At 49.5% G+C, this 22,159-nt stretch overlaps 2 protein-coding genes across 2 annotated transcripts in view; one reads left to right on the top strand and one right to left on the bottom strand.

Annotated features, from left to right (window-relative positions):
• The window catches only part of CACNA2D4 (calcium voltage-gated channel auxiliary subunit alpha2delta 4), a gene marked incomplete at both ends in the record, with an annotated part of 113,856 nt that overhangs the window by 20,508 nt on the left and 71,189 nt on the right, over positions 1 to 22,159 (bottom strand). The gene's annotated exons all lie outside the window — the stretch shown is intronic.
• LRTM2 (leucine rich repeats and transmembrane domains 2) lies at positions 13,043 to 20,637 on the top strand (the record flags this gene model as incomplete). The annotated part of the gene is made up of 3 exons (XM_079549741.1): positions 13,043 to 13,109; positions 17,487 to 18,077; positions 20,183 to 20,637. 3 exons carry the CDS (start codon positions 13,043 to 13,045, stop codon positions 20,635 to 20,637), a joined length of 1,113 nt encoding a protein of 370 aa, XP_079405867.1.

The raw sequence follows: 22,159 nt of genomic DNA, 5'->3' as shown, positions 1-22,159 counted from the left end.
GCCTGTCTCTTTGATCATCCATATGCTGCTCTCATAAGGAGCTTTTCTCAAGGTTTAATTCTCTGGTCTGCCGCGTCACAAAGAGGCGCCACAAAGAGTTGTGAGATACATCCCAGGACCGCTTATCAAGATGTACCTTGCCATTCAGAACCTGTTTTCATGGTGGCCGCTGTGATGCTTAAATAAAAACTGTACTTCCAATGAAAGGACACGCCTGGGCAGCCTTTATTTCCCACTGTATTCCCCGCTCCCTATCTCTGAAATATTCCCATTCTCCACCTCCAAGCCAGAAGAGGAGCTGCCCCATTAGGTCTGAGAAAATCAGCTAAAAAATTTATTTAAAAAATAACTTCAAGACACATTGAAAATAGCAAAAAGCCAAAATCACACAGAAGTGGATCAGCAAAGCCTGGCAAACATTAGCCACTGGAGCTCCCAGCAAGAAGGGGTTGGCTTTGGCAGGATGGGTGTGGGAGTGCAGTGGGATGCCCGGAACATCCCTCAAAGCAGGGGCTTGGGTTTGGGTCCCTCCTGTGCCCCTTCACCAGCAGGCTGGTGGGCAGGGGAAAGCACAACTTAGAATCACAGAACGAACCATAGAACAGCTTGGATTGGAAGGGACCTTGAGCCCATCCAGTCCCAGCTCCCTGCCATGGGCAGAGCTGCCACCCACTAGAATCGAAGTGCCATCCTGTCTGACCTGCTCCCCACCACGCCCCCAATCCAGGGGAGCACACTGTGGGTGTCAGTGCTCCCCTCTTTCACCATTCCCCTCACTACAACCATTTTCTGTCCCCCTGTCAAGTTTTCCCTAAGCCCCCCTTGGGAGCAGAGGCCAGGACATGCTCCATCCCAGCACAGAGGGGTGACAGTGGCTGGGATGTACCCAGCCATGCCTGGTGAAGTCCCTGAGCCACACACCCTGCATTCTGCAGCACTGATGGAAGGGGGTCTCGCTCCAAGCCCCTTGGTGTCCCCCCCACTGGGTGTCTCATCCCCACTGTATGCACAGCCAACACAGCAGGTTTCCCTTCGCCTGCCTTTCTCCCCGGCTCATTGTGATCAGCCATCACATCGAGAGGAGGCGGGGAAGAGGCAGCCCGACTCAGAGCTCCTCTTGCAGCCTCTCGACTCGCATCAATCTGCCTCACCCCCAAGCTGGCACCTCCTTGCCCCCCTCGGCCCCTTGCACTGGGGGAGGGAAAGGAGCGAGGGGGCAGGAGGAAGATGGTGAGGCTGAAGGCGAGCGACGGTTCTTCCCCCAGGATAGGCTGAGAGAGATGGAAAACCCCCGTGTCCCTTCCTCCAACTGATCCGCATCGGACCCTGCCCACCGGCTGAGTGATGCCTCGGCACCACGGGTGCGCGTCCCCGTGCTGCCGCTGCCGATGTACCCTCAGCCCTGCGCTCAGCCTCTCTCGCCTCCCGCTCGCTCTTTCTCCCTCTATTTATTGCTCGCAGGGGATTACAGCTCGCTCCCCAGGCTGCCCTCTGAGTGCGCTGCTCCTCAGCCCCCCGTGTGGTGCGGCCAGCTGGCCTTCTGGCCACCGAGTCCGTGCCAACTAGAGCCCTCCCTGAGATTGCTGGGCGAAAAGGCACGTTCTGCTGGATTTGCTTTGGGATTGCCCAGGGTGCGCTGGAAAAGCCCCGTGTCTCAGAGGAGCGTCTGTCCCTGTAAGTAGAGCCGTCTCCCCGCCGCGCGGTCCTCCCCAGCCTACCTGAGATCGGTGGGGCTGCCTCTCGGAACCAACCTCCCTGGGGAGGGCCACAGAGTCGTTAACGTGAAGCTGAAGGGCAACTGTGTTGATTTTAGCCCAGTTCAGTGTGGGCAGCTGAATGTACCTTCTCTCAGACCAGCACTGGGTAGGTGACAGATCCAGCATTCAGCAAACGTGTTTTGGGGTACTGTGCATACATGTGGGTGCATGTGTGTGTGCGTGTACAACTCCACAGGCAGAGCTCAGGGACATATCTGCTGACATGAGGCGGAGGCTGCCCTACCATCAGCGTACCCAAAAATAAGTGCCAAGCTGTATCGAGCAGGCTGAGCCTGGGATTCTGAACTTTAAAGAGAAAAGGGCAAAAAATACAGCATGGGGGAACTTTACACCTTTCCTAGTGTTGCCTCTGAGAGCAGCTCTGCAGAAAAGGGGGAGAGAATTGAGTCTAAAACGAGCAGAAGCCTCCAACAGATTTTGCTTGTGGTGGGAAGACTATGTGTGAGTGGTAGCATGCACGTATGTGTGCATATGGATGCGTGAACCGACACGTGCACACACACATGGTGCACAGGGCATCCTGCCCCCTCCTCTCACTGCCTGCCCAGCACATTGCTGCCACCACCTCTCACCCTAAGCAAGAGAGACGTGTGAGCTCAGGTCTCTGCTGTGCTTAACAGAGGCTACGGCCAAAGAACTATGCCTCAGGACCACCATTTGTATCATCGGGGGGAAACCAAATGTGCTGGCCCCAGCACATCCCAGTTGCGGGCAAGTAGGATTTAAGGTGCAGATCTGTCAGAGGATGGCAGGAGGAAGGAAGAGCTGTTGTGGCAGAAGTGGGGCACCACACAGGGAAACGAACCCTGGAAGATAGCCCTGGGAGGCTCAGAGGGACCTGTCACAGAGCAGGGGACGGGCTGGCAGGGAGGAGGCGGGCTGCCGTTCTGGGATCACAGGGCATTTTTTTTCTGAGCTTTGTCACTTGGGCCCATTTCGGGGGGAGGATCTCTCTCTAACCGCTGTGGGCAAACAACATTTGCGAGGGAATTATTCCACATGAGCAAAAGGCTTGAGGGAGTTGTCTCCCCATCAGACATCAGCACAGGCTCTGTGGCGTATCTTGTCCACTCGGAGGAATTATGGTAAATCCTCAGCAGAGGGGCAGTTTGCAAGGAGAAGGGGGGAAGTCCTCTTACATAATTTTTATGCTGGATTATGGCTTTACCCTTGCCTCCAGCAAAGTGAATGGCACATGCTAGCAAGGTGCACTCATCCCGGGTATCTCCAGCTCCCTGCCCCTCTTCTGGCTCTTCCAGCCCCAATGCAAAGGATTTGCCGTGCTCTCTGGAAAGCAGAAGCATGATTCCAGCACAGCAGGGAGGGCAGCAGCAGCAGTGGGCCACGAGGAGACCTGGAGCTGAGAGTCTGGGCAGGTCTGCAGTGACTGATCTGCACCCGCCTGTTGCTGATCGAGTTTCCCTCACTTGCCATGTTTGGTTACAAGCAGCTGCTCACAGTGCTTGACATCTGTCCCAGCCCTGGGTGGCTCAAGCAGTAATTCAGATGACCATACTGGGATGCTCCTGGCAGCTGGGTAGTGCTCCAAAGTGCCACACCACCACATGTGTTCTGGCTGTCAGTGGGAAGAAACTGGGGCTAGTGTCCCAGGCTGTTCCTGTCCTTGCTGCAAGAAACACCTCCCAACACACACCTGATTCCTGCAGTGGCTGTACTGAAGTGCTGGCTAGCAAGAATGCTCTGTGTGTCTTGGGGGATGCTAAAACTGAGTTGCATGTCTAAATAGCAGTTCAAATGCATTTTGGATAGACCAAAGGGAAGGTTACTTCACCTGCGAGCTGTGGATTACATGAAATACAGTTTTATTCATATTGCTAAAACAAGCACTTGAAAGCTAGGAGGTGTCAGCATTCAGAGCAGATTGTTGTCTTTGCTGGACTGCAGCCCCTGGTACCATCTCCCTGCATGCTCACAAGGCTGCCTCGCTCAAGAGCTGCACTGATGGTGCTGGAGGAGGGAAGCAGGAAACTGTTATTTTTTTTGGAACAGCTAAGCATGTGCCTCTTTTGTTTGTTTACTGCCTGACATCCCAGCCTTTCAGGCAATACATCATCATGCATTGTCATGTGGTGTTCTGAAGACTTTCTCTGCTGTAGCTGCCTCACTGACAATAGAGAATTTAAGTTGTTGATGACGCATGAGGATGGTTATTTGCTTGCTGTCAAAAGGGAGACGAAGATTTCCCCTTAGCTAGGCAGGGAAGGAGCAGCAGGTGCAGGACTGCATCCTGGGGCGTCTTGGCTCCCAGTGCCACTAATTCCTTCAGACTGTACCAGTTTGCTGGCTACGCTGCCAGCATTTTGGAAAACAGCTGTGAGTACTCAGCAGTTCTGCAAAATGGCCCCTAGGGTCTTGTGTGGGGTACCCACAAAATTAGGAATGTACAGACTGTGGCCAGTTGCCAAAACTGCAGTTTAATATCTTGAGCTGTCCATATAAAAATAGCCTTATTTATTACAACATCTTCATTGTTAGCCTGAGTACCATGTGTTGTTTGTACAGAGTTTGGCACGGAGCCCTGTGAAAGAAAAGCAGGAGTACCTGCTGGGGTGGGCAAAGGCTATGTTGTCATGCATATTTGTATGAATGGCTGAATAAAGTCTGTGCAGATAATTAACTCATTTAGGTACTGGCTTTGCAAACCATGTGGCATATTTTTTCATACAGCCTTTTTTAAAAAATGAAAATAAGTTTCTTGACTTTTTTTATGAATAGGAAAACAAGACATATATAATGTATATTTATGCACTGAATCATAGAATGATGGAATCATTCAGGTTACAAAAGACCTCTAATCTCATCTAGTCTAACCGCCAGCCCACTGACCACGTCCCCCAGTGCCACATCCACATGGTTCTTGAACACCTCCAGGGATAGTGACTCCACCACCTTCCTGGACAGCCTGTGACGATGCATTATCACTCTTTCAGAGAAGAAATGTTTCCTAATATGCAGCCTGAACTTCCCCTGGCATAACTTCAGGCCATTCCCTCTCGTCCTATCGCTGTTACCTGGGAGAAGATGCTGACCCCACCTCAGCATAACCTTCTTTTAGGGATCTGTAGAGAGCAGTGCCTCACAGCCATCACAGGACAATTTGAGACCCAAATTCACACTGGGGTCATCCATGCCTGAACTCCAAGCAAAGGCTGCAGCCTGAAATCAGGCCCCGCAGCTGTGCCCCTCCTTGCTGTGAGGAAGTTGGGAAGCTCCCTTTGGCCACTCTGCAAAGCTGAGGTTTTGCTGTGAGATGCCCATGTGAGGACAGAGGGTCTGAAGTGGGCCCTGCCCTGCATCCAATAATATGGATGGGATGTGAATGTTGCCATGCCCTTATCTGTTCTATAGCTGCAGAAAACTAAATTCACCTCAGACCTAAGACATCCTCCAGCCCCTGAAGACCCTGCAGCATGGGGCCGCGCTCTGCAGGCCCACATGCATACGAGGAGGTGAAGCTCTGGGTTCTGATAGCTGTCACCATGTCCTGAGCTGTGGGCAATGTTCCCACCTTGTAAAGAGTGTGTGTCCCAGTGATCCTCAAGTATCCTCAGACCCTGTGTAGTTTGTGATGACTTTGCAGGGACATCCCTCCTGGATGCTCTGGGAGGATGATGGGGGATGATGGTTAAGAAGATTTCCAGGCCAGTCTAACAGGCAACACTGCAGTACTGGGACCACAGTGGCAACCAAGTGAAACAGATCCATGCAATTCACTAAGGCAGAAAAAGAAATCAGCAAAAGGTCTCCTTCATAGTTCAGTATAAATGCATCATGTGTGAACAATGAGAGCCAGCCACTCCTTGGGAGGTTTGCCAGGAGCTGTGTATGTGCTGGGTCGCCGATTCCCTTACGGTAAGAGCAGAGAGGATTTTTACTGCTGGCATCTCATGCTCTGCCCCACCACGAATCATCATGCCTGGTTGATCCCTACCCCTAGGAATACGCCAGGGGCACGAGCTTGTGAAGTGAGACACCAGTGAACTCCTTCCCTCTCCCCACTGTGTTTGCTGCCCCCTCTCTCTCCTCCTGCTCCAAACACCGAGCAGGAAGCTACTGTCCTTGCAGCTGATGGACTGACTCTAAAGGACTGCGGCCATGGACCTGCAGACAGGGTGCAGTGGGAGGAAAAGTGGGAGTGACACTCAGCAGCTTGGGTGGCAGCGATCTTCCATCACTCTGGCTTCTTCACTTTGCGGTATCTCAGCTCCCAGAAGTAAAAGTAGTGAAGCAAGCACTAGGAAGGTTAGTGAGCTTGGGGTCTGACCAATTTCAGAATGCAGACTATGAAAAAAGGCAAAAGCAGCTCCTGGGCTACTGCAGATAAGAGCAGTTGCAGATAAGGAGGTGTGGGACGTTCAGTATGTATGGCATCACCCAGGCTTGCTGAACCTCATCTGACTGTACTGACTGGGAAGCATAGGTAGAAAGGCTTATGACTGAAGTACCTTGGTCCAGATAAGATGTAACAGGTTTCTTGGAACTGATCTGGAGGCCCACTGACTTGGCTGTCCGGCTGTACTATTTGACAGATGTCCATCTGCCCAGAGACAGAACTGTGAAGGGTTGATAATGAAACTTGCATTTTCCTATCTGGCTGCTAAATTGATGTACCTCCATTTCATACTCTTGAGCATGTAAATACATCTTTCATTTCAGACAGGCTGGCAACTTCCCTGGTACAGACTCACTGCATCCTTTGCCCCTAATGAGAGACCTAAGGAAAGGACTGGGTCATATTGAGATTTCTGAGCCCCGACAATCCTTCTCAAACATGGGCCCAAACTCTTTTTTTGGAACACAAGTGGAATAAAACCAACAAAGGATTAATTTCAATTTCAGAGTACCATCCAAGTGAGAAACGTGGAAGGTATCTATGTGTGGGGTGGGGAGGGAGATGAGCAGCACAGCACTGGGATTCTCCCACTGAATCGCCTTCTCTCCTGGAGGCTCTCTGTGGGGTAAGCCGCCCACCCACCACCCATCAGGCTTGGCAGGAAGGGAGTGCAGTGCTCGAAATGCCAGCAAGCTGAAGGACACCTGCGAGGTACAGAAATGGAACCAGGAGCCAAACTGGGCCTCTTTCCGATCTGCTGAGCTGGGAGAGGCTGCAGTCCTTCTGCCAAGGGCTGAGTGGGAGGATTAGGGGTCTGAGCTATTACTGACCATGGGATTAACCCCTGCAGGAAATTAAAGTTGTAGAGAACGCTCTTCACAGCTGAGAGAAAAACTGGGATCTGGATTAGAACTGGCAGAGCTGGTGACAAGCCACCACCCACAGCCAACTGTTCCCAGCTGGATCAGAAAATGTTATCTCAGTCTTCAGGCAGAACCCCCCTCCACATCTCACTTGGTTATCAATTTTTGCCAACAGTGAGAGAAGAACAAAATACACATTTTAAATTTAAAAAAAAAAAAAAAAAAAAAGAGGAAAACTGGGAGGCCAGCTCACGTGTCTCTCTGCTGAGCCCCTCTCCCACTCCTCACCCGCTTCCCTGCACATCGCCCGCGCTCTGCTGAAGGAAGCACGCACGTGGTCTGTCGCGCTCAGAGAAGACGCTGGCACACACATGGCTGGATTTCTTCCTGCCAGCTGCCCCCTCAGCTCTCCTCCTGCTGCTGCTCCGGGCCTCCTCCATATGCCACACTCTTGCTTTGCTGGGACTTTCCTGTCACTCTTGTGTTGGATATCCCGGTCTCCCCACCTGCTTCCACAGACTCCCAAGGAATTTCACTTCTTCACTGCAATCTGGGTCTTCCCCAATGATGCTGCCCCCTGGCTCCCCTCAGGATGCTCTGTGCTTTCTCAGATGGTTCAATGAGGCTCGGTGCCCTGGGTTCAGCCCCTCTGACCCTCCTCAGTCTCCTTGTTGTGCATTGATCAGGAAGACTTTGGATGCAAATAATGTCTCCTGTTTAAGGTACAGGATGAGGAATCAAGACACTTGGCTCCCTTCCTGATTCTGGCACAGGTCTGTTGGATAACTGTGGGAAAGCCCCATCAAAACTCCTTTACTCTGTGTAACTTTGATAAGACCCACACATTTCTGCAGTGCAGAAGAGCATTCACAAGTCCACACAATTCTGAGCAATCACTGCACTTGGCAGCTTTGAAAATCCTAAGCTGGGAATTGATGTAGGGCCATGACAAAGTACCAAGAGCTGGGCAGCTGAAACTCCAACAGCTAAACTCAGCAGCCATTGTAACCTCTAAGATGGCCTTCCCCTCCATAAAATGAGAATAAAACTGACCTTCCTTGGTAGCCTTGGGGAGGAAATGTTTGTTTTACAACAATCACATTTGCATTTCAGAAGTGCCTACACACTGTCATCTCAAAGATCAGAAGATCTCTGACCTCATCACATCCCAGTGAATAGGGTGAGGTTTATTCACACTAAGTCAGGAATGTGACAGATTCCCTTACAACAGAGTGGGTTTTGCATGCTTTCTACTTACTTTATAGCTTTCTGTATGAGGTGTTTTGCTTTGCTGTGATCAACTGCTGCAAGTCAGATGGCACCGTTTCTTGTGCAGCTGGGTTTCTAGTGTGAATTTAAAATGTGCTTTCCATTGAGTGTGACAGCACAACACTAATGAATCCTGAACACTTGTGTTAATAAATCAGCAAGTGTTGGAAATGAAGCCCCCAGCTATTTAGCTTGTAAGCACACTGGGGCAGTGACACACTGTATGTTTCTATAGTGGTGCTGAGCTTGGCTGCCAAGTCTGGGTGTTTTTGCAATCCAAATAAACAATAAACGAGGAGCTGCTGAGACAATGGGCTTCAGTGTGAACTCACTGCTGAACTGACCCAGGTCAGTGGAGGGATAAAGAATGGGTATCATATACAGTCCATCCTAAACTCACTTGTGGTACTACAGAAGAGTGCAGCTTCCCACTAGGACTCATCAACCAGGTTGCTTAATGAACTTGCAGTTGCTGCAGTCAAATGACATGGCTGATGTGTCTCCCTTCCTTCTGTACAGACTCTCATCCTCCAAGTACTGATGGAGGAAGAGACGCAGGACAGCATGCTTTAATCACTGGGCTCTAGGGTACCACTGTTCCCCTTCATTATGGGCAACAGTAATAAAACACAAAACCTAAAAGCAACAAGAAAGGGGGAGGGGGGGAGATAATCTTCTTTAAGTGTACCCCATGCCCTCCCTTGCCTTGGTGCTTTTCTGATAAAGCCTAAAGCAATTCAGCACTGGGAGGGGACTTTGCCATCATTCATCAGGGAGAGCGTGGGGGAGGGATGAACGTCTGCTTGCATTCTGGTAATTTATCACTGGCATCTGTCATAGCCTCTGTAACCTACCCTTTTTTAATATAGGTCACCCATATGCCCTGCCAGTGCCAGTAAGCCAGTCTGTTAGAGGAGTCTGATCCCCAAGCCATGGTCCAAGCTCGGGTTAGTACAAAGGACAGGGAGGTAGAATCTGAGACAGAGGCTGTGGGCCTTGCTTGTGACCCTAGCTCATCCCAGTGACATGCTGGGACAATTACTTGTCTCTATAGCCTTCATGTACCTGCTGGAAGATGGGATAATTTTGTCCATCTACCTACTGGCTCTGACCACAACTTTGTTTCTGGGGTTCATTAAGTACAAAATAACAGCAGCAATACTTACTGTTATGCTAAAAGTCATTCGTGAAGCTGAATTGGGAAGATACTAAAGCAGTATTTGGATGCAGTCAACAGAAGCCCCCCTCACCATCACAGTGTGCTCCTTAGGATCCTGCTTAGCAAAGCCAAGGCTTTGAAGTGATACTGCAAACATGACTGGTATCTGGGCAGGGAGCAGGAAGCACCAGACAGTGACACTTTCTGCTGTACCTTTTATGCCCTGGCAAGCACTGGAGAGTCATTACAAATGTCCCCAGCACCCCCCCAGCAGTAAAGTTCCCTGGTTAAGCTAATTAGGGGAATCCTCATTAGAGTCCTCTGGGAAGTCTGACAGCAGGCCAAATGTCCAAGTGGCACTTCAGCTCAGTGTATTTTTGGCCTCTGGAGCCCACGGCAAGAAATGGATGATTCCGTTCTGCTGCTTTGAGCTGAAACTAAAAAAAGTTGCGCTTTACTGTCCTATACCAAATGGCAAGAATCAAAGGTCATCAGCCCTGCAGGCTCTGCTGTTCATTCCTCCAGAATCTGAAGAAGAGATTCAGCTCTAAGCACATGGAAGGAAGCTCTGGACAGTGTCCCATGGAGCAGAGGGGAACTGGCTGACAGGTTTTTCCAGGGTGAAGAACTCATCCAATAATCCTGAAAGATTAACACTGGGTTTGTAGAGCCTTTGGGTATCTTCAGAGTGTTCAGAGCTGCAGCTGCGTATACCATCGCTAGGCTCCAGTCAGTCCCGCGTCAGTTCAGAATGGATGGCACTGTGCCTCTCCTCACGGGCTGGGGCACTCCTGGGTCTGGCATAGTCCTCACTGCTGGGTAAGCCCCTGGCTGTAAGGCTGAGAGCAGCCAGACAGCTCTGGTGAAGCTCTGGGGAACCCAGAAGTGCGGGCAGGTCCCAGGTCGTTCCAGGACCATGAAGTTCCCAGTGCTGCATTTACCATAGACATGTGACTTCAGAGGAGAAATGCAGAAGCTCATTGGCCCTTTCAGTTAGGCATTCAGGAACCCCTACCTATTCCAAATCTCATGCTCTGCCCCCTGAACAGATGCTATGCTGGGAGAAGTAGGCAGTTTCATGCAAGACACGGATGACATGAATATGGGTCACAGAAGAGTCCCAAGTACACATGCAAGCCCAACTCTACAGACATGTTTGTAAATGCAAGCTAGATTAGCAACTATGTCTGCGTAAGCATATGATGGTATTTGCTTTTAAATCTTAGAAACATATGAATGCGCAAAGGTGTGGATGTAAATCTGTAGGGCAGAGAGTACTGTGTTTGTGTGACATGCTTTGAAAATAGTCATGGGTTTATTGAAGTACCTCCATCTTTGTGCATGTTGCAGCACAGGAGACAGCATTAAAGCCTGAACAGGTGTTAATCACTATGCACTGCAATAAATTCTAAACATAGGGAGAGGGCTTATTTATACACTGCTGCTCCTCCCACCTTGCACTCGGTGCTCGAGCCCTGGCACTGTCTCATAGGAAGAGACGCCTGTGAGGTACCAGGGATGGATGTGGGAGCTGGACATTGCCATTCAGAGCAGAACGGACCAGGGGTACAAACCCCGACCCTGTCACCAATCTTGGGTATGCAGTGCTGCTATCAGTACCTCGGCATTGCCTGGGGTTGGCGTGGTGGAATGGAGCAGCAGGCAGGGGGAAACCCTGGCCCTGGGATGGAAAGGGGGCCTGGGCTGAGGGGGATCACGGTGTCATGAAGCACCCAAGCAAGCTGGGTTTGTTGTTTTTTTTTCCCAAAGCCTAGCCCCCCTGCTTGGAGCTAAGCCAGCTGATACAGATGGGGTGTTACAAAACAGAGCCAAAAGGCAAGAGCGCAAGGAACAGAGCTATCTATAACCCAGACAAAGTTAGATGGAGTGAAGGTGGAGAAGAGGGAAAGACAGAGCGTGGCAGGCAGCCCCTGAATGATGCTGAAAGCAAGGATGCGATCAGTCGGCAACAGGATTTGGAAGTGAGCGGCTCCCACTATCCGGCAGCTAGATAAGGCTCTGTGGCTGTCAGCTTAACTCTGCTGTTTATTCCTGTGCTGTAGGGAGTTAAATAGAGCACAAGGAAAGCCTGCTGCTGGGAGTGAAAGTCACAGAGGGAGAGGGAAGGAAGCGGCAGCATCCGTGCGGTGCCCAGGGAGCCAGGTGGAAGTGACTGTGGGCAGAGCCCCTCCAGGTAAGTGCTGGCGGCTTTTCATCATCCTCACTGCTCCTGGAGATGGGAGGCTTTGGGGTGGCATTCAGGACACAGCCATCAGCACGGGGGAGGCTGGAAGTCTCCTTGTTGAGCCTTCTCCTCCAGCAGAGATTGCTGAAAGGCAAGCCTGGCACTGTGAGTTGCTGGGGGGCTGCGGTGGGCTGGAGTGGGTTGGTTTTGGTGTTGTGAGAGGTCTGTATCTAGCTGGTGCATTCAGTAAGCGAGCGGAGCAGCCTTGCAAAATGCATGAGACCAGGCACTGAGCCTGCTTGTCTTTCTCACCAAGATGCTGATTTAAATGTTTCCCGGTGGTTTACATTCCTGTCCAGAATAAATCCATCACGGAAGCCTGAGGGAGGGCATGTGCATGGGGAGAGCGTCCCAGAGGGAGCACAGCGCCCAGCTGAAATATAACCATGGAGGCTGTCAGAGCCTCTCAGGGGTATGAGGGGTGGTTTGCTCTGTGCCCTGGTAGAAATGCATCCATTTGAGTGATGTTGTGACTGTGGAGGGCATGTCAGAGAGCACCTGGGGAAGGGAGGGTCTGCAGTGTTCCCCTTGTTCCTGCCCGCAGCTATCCAAGAGGGAAGCAGGACAGAAGGGGGGACCTGTTGTCAGTCACTATTGTCAGGAGAGAGTTTATGGTCTTTGGGTTTCTAATTAGACTGAGCATTTTTCCTTCTTCTAATTAAGCCGTAATTCCTTTCTTTTCAACACTCCCACTCAGTCTCCCCCGCCCCAGGCCCTCCCTTCCCCTCAGAGGCTCCTCAGCTCCCGCAGTCACTGCAGTGAGATCCCCATGCTGCCCAGCCCTGCTCTAGACATCACATCCATTTTACCTTGAAACAGAAAGGACGCTGGTGGGGAAGATGCCGGGGGGAAGGGGCGGGGGGGAAAAAGGAGGGGGGGAGGAGGAAGAATCTGCTTGTCAGTCCCTAGCGTGCACAGGGGATGCACAGGTGGCTGCAGCCGGCACGGCAGCAAGTGGCGGGGAGCTGTCCTGGCAGAGTCACCTCAGCCATGCATCAGGATGACCTTGAATGTCGGGCTCACAGAGCTGCAGCAGCAGGCTGTTCAAGCACAGGCTTGTCTCTTTGGCACCTATGAGAATCAGGCCTTATTTCTGTAGTGAGAGGGGAAAGGTGAATTCTTGCTGCGCCTCCTGCAACATCCTCCATCTCTCCTCTGAAACAGGGCTGGTGCCCGAAAGGCAAAACTCTAGCTGGGGAGGGGAAAGGATAGCAATGAGTCCAGCCCTACGTCCAGTGCCAGGAACCGAATCCCACCCATTCTGCTCTGCTCTCCCCACCAGGAGCGGGTGGGCAGGCTTGGAGGTCACTCTGCACCCCGGGGCCGAGCGCCAGGCTGGCCGGTGGATGTGAAGGCGCGCTGGAGAGGACAAAGATGCTGCCTATGAGTGCCGGCCACCGGTGGAGGAGCAGGTCCCTCATGAGGTGGCAGGAAGCTTGCCGTAAGTAATGCCTACTCAGGTACTGAGTACAATGATCTTCTTTGTCAAGGGAGTGGGAAGAAAATAGGTCGCAGCAGGGTTAAGAATAGGGGAGAGGGACAGCTAAGAATGGAGATGTTTGAACTAATTCCTGATTCCTTTAGAGGCCAGGCTAGCTGGGAGGGAGAGCGAGACTCTAAAGCTGAAGATGGGCTTAAAGTGGGACAGTGTGTGATGATTGCTTCTGAATTCCAGTGGGCCTGACAGGTGAGAAACAGCAAGACAGATACCACTGCACACAGATCCACCCGAACACTCCTCAGATCAGCATCCTGTAAGCTGCAGCCTCCTCGCTGTGGCAGGGCTTAGTATGTAGGCTGCCGAGCACAGTTCCCAGTTCCCCATGGCAGAAGTCATGACAGAATTTAGAAGGGAATACAGGATGCAAATGCAGAATTCTCCTACTGGGCACTGCCAGATGCAGTGAAAATCAAAGAATAAATAAAGAAAATATCTTTCAAATTGAATTGTAAAAGTTCAGCATCTGCATCTTCCCAGTGGACAGAGGCATCTGCTGCAGCACCCCTGAGTGCAGAGCAGAACTGTCAGAGTGATGTGGGGCTTCAGGGGGTGTTCCTGTTTTGCAGAGAAGCTCCTGGGGACATTAGGGAGTGCCTGTCACTGTTGCTTGCTCAGGCCCATAGTTTCCTTCCTGCTTGCCCTCCTGATTGAATTCGGGACAGACGCTGTAAGAAGCTGAGAGAATTATTTATTTATCCAAGAAACAGGCATTTTTGTAATCCATCCTCACAGACTAGAATGCTGTATGAATTATTTACAATGAATACTACTGAATCTTGACTTAATCTGATATTCCTGGATCAGCTTTCTACCACCTACACGAGTCACCAAACACCTCACAAAGTAACTTCATCTTCACCTAACACAAAAACACATGCTGCTCATCCTACTGCAGGGCTGGAAGAGAGTTTGAGGTTCTGCCTATTGCTTCCCTCTTTTCCCTGTAAAGCTGCATTGTAGCCATTTCTTGGTCTCTGCTCACATCTTAGTAGATGCATCTCTTGCAAGGACTGAAAATGAAATCAGACTTTCTCTTCTCTATGATTTTATTACAATGTTTCCAAGGAAATGATGAAACCAGGCTGAGAGATACATTTGATGCAACCGAAGGAAGGGATGTCATCCAAAGAGATATGGACCGGTTTGAAAAGTTGGCCCCACCTGTGGGTTCTGGTGGATGGAAAGCTGGACATGAGCCAGCAGTGTGCACTTATAGCCTGGAAGGCCAAGAGTATCCTGGGCTGCACCAACAGAGGGGCAGCAAGCGCGGAATGGGAGGGATTGTCCCCCTCAGCTCTACTCTTATAAGGCTCCATCTGCAGTACTGCACCCAGGCCTGGGGCCCCCAGCACAAAAAAACATGGAGCTGATGGGTTCAAAGAAGGGCCATGAAGATGATCGAAGCGCTGGAACACCTCTTTCATGAAAAAAAATTGAAGGAGTTGGGCTTTTTTAGCAGCTTGAAGAAGAGAAGGCTCCAGGGAGACCTCATTGTGGCCTTCCAGTACTTGAAGGAAGGGAGACCAACTTTTTATACTGTCTGATAGCAATACAACAAGTGGGAAGGGTTTTAAACTAAAAGAGGGAAAATTTGGATTAGATATTAGGAGGAAATTTTTTACTCAGAGGGCAGTGAGGCCCTGGCACAGCTGTGGAGAAGCTGTGGGTGCCCCAAATCCCTGGAGGCACTCAGGGCCAGGTCAGATGGGGCCCTGGGCAGCTTGAGCTGCTGGGTTGCAGCCCTGCCCATGGCAGGGGTGTTGGAACGAAGCAGAATATGGATAATAACAGACTTTTTTGGCACATCCTATATGGCTGCAGAAACTTGGCATAAGTGCTTTTCCTGAACAACCACAGCCAGCTGCCTGAGATTATGTTCCTATTCACCACTGTCAGCACCCCAGAGGCAAGTGGTTGGGGGCCAGCAGTGAGTAGGTGTTTGGGGAGATAAGCCCCAAACAGAAGGCTACCTGTATAGCTTTACACAGTCTGCTTTTGCCTTCCTCAGTATACAAAGAAGCTGAGTTATCTCATCATCACAGCTGTCAATCTATTATTAATAGTGTACTTTTGTTAAGCATCCAGGAAAAGACAGGGTCACTCGAGTGACTCATGGCTCTCTCCCTTCCTCATTCTAGTTCTCATTCTTTTAATTCTCTTCCTACAACAAGAGAGCGATGTATTCTGAATGGAATTAAATATCACCCAGCCAGGCAGTACCTGCACTGTGCCAGTTCACAGGCTATGATCTGCTTTCATGTCAATATCTGCTGTTGACCCCAACCTTCGCATGATAAGAAAGCGCAGAGGTGTTCAGGGTAAAGATCTCGCTATACCTTACTGTAATGCTCTATATTTATCATTAAAAGAGCAGGCAGGCATGGCTTGGGCTGATGTACACCTGAGATCTCAATTGTAGAGCAAAAAGAAAAATTCTTGAAGGAATTGTGAAAAGATGGATTTAAAAAAAAAAAAAAAGAGCAGAGAGATTCTCTCTGAACACTCATCCCTTGGTCCTTAACAAAGTTACATAGCTTAGCATCCAAATTGCGCATTTCTCCTTAGGCTGTCAGTCCAAAAATATGCCAATTCTCACAAGGATCACCAGGAACACAAAAAGAACTGACACAGGATGACAGGATTCAAGTATGAAGGCAGCATCACTGAAAGAAGCCGCGTTGGTACATAAAATGGGCAATGGGGGCTGACTTAACTCCAGAAACAGTGGCATGAGGGAAGAGAGGAGAAGCAGACCTGTCTGCAGACCTGTCCCAGACAGAGCTTCTCCTCAATCTGGGTGTCCAACAGCTACCTGGCCTGTGACAGTCTCTTCAGAATTCCCCTTGGGACAAAAAATAAAATACTTGCTGATTGTTTGATGAAAAAGAGGGAACGCAGGCAGGGCATAGTTTTCAACCCAGGAAAGAATAACAAGACAACACATGCATCAATTTTTGCTACCATTCATTGCTAACGACTACCAAGCCCAAGTGACTTCTCTGAAGCAAAGTGGTAGGGCATGATGCAGAGACAAACTTATTTCAGTTTTAGTCAAATGCTCAAACTCATCACCTTAAAAAAAGCAAGGGAGCTGAATTTGCTTCCCACACTGAAGCAATTAATCTCAACTTCACAAAAGGAATTGGGATGAAGGATGCAAATGTTTTACACAGTCTGCTTAAACATAACTCCCACTCCTCTAACGACAGGAGGCACAAAGCTTGCTTTTCTGTTGCTGGTGCTTCCTTGTCACAGAAATGAGAGTTTTAAAAGTCACTGGCTCCCAGGAAGGGGTGACAACTACAGCCCTGACACTTCTCACAGGATCTGAATCCATTGCTGGAACAGGGATCCAGAACAGCTCTAAAGAATGCTATCTTGTGGAATATCCAACCTTACCTTTGAGTAGAAAGAGAGTGTGTGCTAACCCTTTTTTCTATTCTTCAATTACAAGTCTGGAATTTGTTCCTCATCTACACTTATGAGTAATTTTGGTTAGAGATGCTTGTGAGGCTGTTGCTGTGGGACTCGGAAACTATTTTGAGAGCAGCGGCACATACAAAGTGCCTGCTGGCTTAGTGTCTCATTGTTATTTGCTAATAGCTTTCTTTGGTCATCCCTTTGTAAGTTAATCTAATTCATAAGAAAGTCTTTTTCCACAAGGCCCGCACAATGTGCTGTAGATGTGGAGAGCAAATGATAAGCTGATTTAGAGACTAACTTGGACTTGGGTCTGATGTCATAAAGACCATGACACAAACTGCAGGAGTGAAATTGAGATTTAGGTTGTTTTGTTTTGATTTTCCTTAAAAGCTTTTTATTAACATGCTTACTTCTTTGAAAAGTAGAACTTCTTAAGTATATTGCACTGACTTCCCTCTCTCAGCTCTGACATTTCGAAATAGCTGTCCTTTAACAGAGGTAACCTCTCTTACAGCTCTCTCTTCCTTTCTCTTCTGAATTCTCTGGCAGCAAAGTCATCTGGTATCATTGGGGATTGGACTCAATGATCTCTAGAGGTCCCTTCCAACCCTAAAATTCTGTGACACAATGTCCTGTGAAACTGGAAGGATATTTATTTGCTTGCTAATTAAATAAAGGTTCACGAGAAACTCATGCTAGCAGGGTACAGGCCAGCAATAGGAGGATCTGTCTGTGAGGAAGTTCCTTTTCCTTGGGGCACTGTGGTGAGGAGTACCCTTGTGAGGGCCATACTGTGGCTGTAGCTGTGTACAGAGCGGTGCTGGCTGAGGATGGGAAAGCACTGTTCTAAAACATGCATTTTCTCTTCCCTCTCCCTTGCTATCCACCTCCCAGTGCTCGGCTGCTGGCTGTCACTGTGTGCTGCAGAGTCCTTCTTTGCCTGCCCTTCCTCCTGCAAGTGTAACAGTGGTATCCTGGAAGTGGATTGTAGTGGCTTGGGCCTCTCTTCCATCCCCTCAGACATCCCCACAAACACCAGGACCTTCCTCTTTCTCAACAACAAACTCAGCATTCTGCCGGGACCAGTGTTTTCCAATCTCTCTGCCCTGCAGAGGCTGGATCTATCCAACAACTTCTTGGATCAGCTCCCACAGAACATCTTCAGCGACCTGGGGAACCTCACAGAGCTCCAGCTGAGGAACAACAGCATCCGGGCCTTGGACAAGGACCTTCTCCAGCACACGGCCCTGCTGCGCCAGCTGGATCTCTCCATCAATGGCCTGGCCCAAATACCCTCGGGCATCTTTGATGACCTGCCTGCTCTCCGCTCCCTCTCACTCAGGTCGAACCGCTTGCAAAGCCTGGACAGGGTGACCTTTGAGCCGCTAACCAGCCTGCAGCAGCTCCAGGTTGGGGACAACCCCTGGGAATGCGACTGCAACCTGCGGGATTTCAAGCACTGGATGGAGTGGTTCTCCTATCGAGGTAGGTGCTTGCGCAGAGGGAGCGGAGCAGGCAGGTGTTAGTTTGCCACGAGAAGGGAGGAAAAGCAAGCAGACACAGCTGGCAGATCAGAACAACCTAAATTCTGGATCTTAGCCAAGGAGCAAGAGTACAGTGCAATAAAGCTGACTGACAGCATAACACTGATGCATCTTCATAAAATAATGCTGCCAGGCTGGAGAATCCTCTGCAGCCTCAGGCTCCCTAGTTCCTCATTTTGTTTTGAATCCCTAAGATGACTTTTTTTTTCTTTGAGAGGAAAGTAGTGTTCTCAAATAACTTCGAAACTTTAGGATTATAAGTTCCCCTAACCCTTTGCACCTAAAGAGAAGAAATGCTTTTCAAACCTGAAAACAACTATCCAGGTCTTCTCCTTAGGCTGGGAGAACTACAGGCTGGATTTGGCTGCGAAGCATTGGGTCTGCTTTCAGCAAAAGAACCATGGGAACAGTGTTGTTTTGGAAAATATTACAACTAGTACTGGCAAATCCAAAGACTTGACTTAATATGTCAGTCCTTAAATCATTATTTCAAAATCAGTGTTTTTTGACAAGTTTGTATTTACAGCTTATCCTTGGAGGTTAGAAAGGTCTGTATCACGCTGCAGGAATTCTGAAGGATAATTTCAGGACCTGCGACTCACAGTAAAATGGCACATCTTACAGGATTGAAGGCCTGACCTTCTGTCAGTGCAGCCAATGAGCAGGAAAGGGTCTCAAATCATGTGGATAGCAGCAGTCAGCTGTCACATCCCTGCTGATCACAGCCATGCTGCAAAGAGATTATCTATGCCTATGGCTAGACTGCAGTCTGAAATATGCATTTGTGTGAGCAGAATCAAACAAGCATATGAGTGCCACTTTTCTCTCTCTTTTTTTTTTGTTTTGTTTTGTTTGACTGTCATATCACACAGTCCATAAAAAGCACACAGAGATTTTGGTTTGTTTGGTTGTTGTTGTTGTTGTTGTTGTTTTTCCCTCAAAAAGAAATTGCCCAAACTCACTCAAGCATTTGTTTCAACATCTGTCACTATTTCCATAAGAGGGGGATGGATTAGTTGTTAGAAGATGGTACTGTGAATCTGTTATTTTGAGAAGATAGAGCCTGGCCCTGTCTTTTTCTTTAATTTTCCCCTTTCTAAAATGATTCTGCTGACATTTACATAACTCAGTATAAAGCACGAAACTGACTTAATAGATGGTTTCAGAGGGCTTTCACATCTTGGTCTTAAAGATGCCTACACAGATATCAAGCATCATGAGCCCTACTGTCAAATTCCATCTAGGTAGAAGTATCCTGCCATGGTTCAAGCCATTCCCTTGATGGAGGCCTACGGCATGCAAAACATCTCTAAATCAATCAGAACAATCATTTTAAAGGATATCAACCTGCCTGGTACATGGAGGTGCAGCCATTGCTGCTGCTCTCCACCCTTCAGAAGGCTGCAGATCTGGTAGCATTTGGAGGCCTGCAGCTCATCTTGACTTCAGCCTTAGCCCTGAACTCTCAATACATACTGTGCAAGACTGTGGCTGCATTTTGGGGTAGGGAGAAGATCTCTGAATATTCTGTTTACTCAGTAATGCATTCACACATGAGGGACTGGATTATATTTAAGATGAGAGGTACTGACCTTAAGTTGGGCCAGGCAAGGTTCAGGTTGGATATTAGGAAAAATTTCATCTCAAAAACAGTGGTGACAGATTAGCACAGGCTGCCGAGGGAGGTGGTGGTCTCACTCCCCCTGGAGGTGTTCAAGAACCGTGTGGATGTGGCACTGAGGGATGTGGTCACTGGGCATGGTGGGGATGGGCTGATGGTTGGACTAGATGATCTTAATGATCTTTTCCAACCTTAATGATTCTGTGATTCTGTATGGCCTCAAAGCTATACTGAAGCAGTCCTCCACTAGAAAACCATCATGCTGCTGCACTTCACTTCTGCAGGACAAATCCTTTTCAGGTGTGAATGGAGACATAGGAACTTTATCTCACCTGAGGATCTAGTTCCGTTGTCCATAAATGCTATGCCATAGCTCTGCATCAGGATGAAGCTGTGGTTCACTCCTGTTATCTCTGTTGGGACAGGTGGGAAAATCGACCAGCTGGCATGCACCCTGCCCAAGGAGCTGAAAGGGAAGGATATGCGAATGGTGCCCATGGAGATGTTTAACTACTGCTCACAGCTGGATGATGAAAACAGCTCCACTGTGCTGGACAATACTGGCCCACCCTGCACAAAAGGAAGCCCGACTCCCTCCAAAACTAAATCGGGCCCAGAACCAGAAGTGGAGCCCAGCGTGGGATGCCCTCAGAAACAGCGATACCGGCCTGTGAGCGTACGCCGGGCTATTGGCACTGTGATCATCGCAGGGGTGGTTTGTGGCATTGTTTGCATCATGATGGTGGTGGCGGCCGCTTATGGCTGCATCTACGCCTCCCTCATGGCCAAGTATCACCGGGAGCTGAAGAAGAGGCAGCCGCTCATGGGTGACACAGAGGGTGAACATGAAGAGCAAAAACAAATCTCTTCTGTGGCATGAGACTCTTCTAGGAAGGAAGGGACAGCAATGAACAAAGGTACCTGAGAGCAGTCAAGCAAGCATGGGGTCCTCCCAAAATACATCTTCCCAGACAGAAAGACAGACTGTGCTATTGTTCCACTCACCCAAGCAGTGCAACATGCTTCTGGGGAGTCAGGGCATCTGACTCTAATTTCTGTTCTTCTGCCCCGGGCCCATTTGTGCCCTTTCACCCTTGGGCCCAGACAAATAAAGTAGAGTCAGACCTCGAGTGCTTGCTGTGCCTCATGCCCACGCACAGATCTTCCCTCGCATGCCTGCTGTGGAGACAGCTGGCACTTTCTGGGAACCTGTGTCATCCTCTCAGCCTCAGTCCTGAGTTGTCTTGTATCCCACCAAGAGCTGTCTGGAAACAGAGAGAACAGCTCTATGAAAGTCTGTGGGAGGAGCAGGACCAGAAGTGTCCACACCTCACTGGAAGGGTCACTGCTGCGCTGTGACTGTAACTTGCTGCCCACAGTGTGCCCAAGAGCACATCAGAAGGGATCAAGGGTTCCTTGGGGGTGACAACAGTCAGAGAGAGGCTTCGTTTCTCACTTTTATAGGTGAAAAGATACCTAAATCATTCTAACACGCTGCCAGAGAGCACAAAGCTCCTCTTCTTGCTCCCAGCCAGCACCCAATCTGCCAGTTGCCTCATCATCCATTATAGGTGCACAGAGAGAGAGCCATCCCCCTGTACATGCTTCCTGACTCACTGTGATCCGAACGCACACACATAGTCTGTTCAGCTCCATACAAGCAGACACTGTGTCTGCGTATCCAGAGTCCCATTTGCACATACTGATCTGCCCTGTGCATGCAGCCATGAATCCATCTAGCCACTGCAGCTTAGTCTTATGGTAACAGTGTGCAGTATCTTCTGCTTTGGACAAAATGCACAAAGTCTGCCACTGAGGAGCTAACACAAACTTCTCAGCCACAGTAGGGAGCTGGTGAAAATGGGGAGGAGAGGACAGAGAGGTAGAGTTATTAAGGTTACAGCATGAGTCAGTGGAAACAAATGCAGAGCATGAAAAATAAGGAAGTTCTGTTATTCATTTTATGTATTCTCTGATAGATGGAGAAAGCAAAGATATGAAGCCTCCATTTGGAAATGTTTGGTAGACAGAGCAGATGTGGGCCATCAGGAAGTGGAGAACATGGCTTACCAGTCCAGGCAGTACGATTGCTGCTATGGGTCGTGTGGGCTGAAGGGGAGAAAAAGAAACAACCTGAGAGCTGACATTACTAGCAGAGGGAAGAGCACAGTGCACAAAGCAGGGCAATGTGTCTGGGCAACTGGAGAGAGGGGCACAACTCTGGAGGGTCTTAAGGTAAAGGCTGAAATCTAGACCATAGCGTGGCACAGGTGGGAGAGCCTGAAAAGGAGTTGGCATGGCGTACAGCATAGCCCACATATTCTCACCTCACCATCACCATTGTGCTCACTGACAGCTACAGCTGCGTGAGCTTCCCCGTACACAACTGCACTCACTGCTGC

The sequence above is a fragment of the Tetrao urogallus genome (genome assembly GCF_951394365.1).
Source record: "Tetrao urogallus genome assembly, chromosome: 1".
In the NCBI taxonomy this organism is placed as follows: domain Eukaryota; kingdom Metazoa; phylum Chordata; class Aves; order Galliformes; family Phasianidae; genus Tetrao; species Tetrao urogallus.
This window is presented reverse-complemented; position numbering and strand designations above follow the sequence as displayed.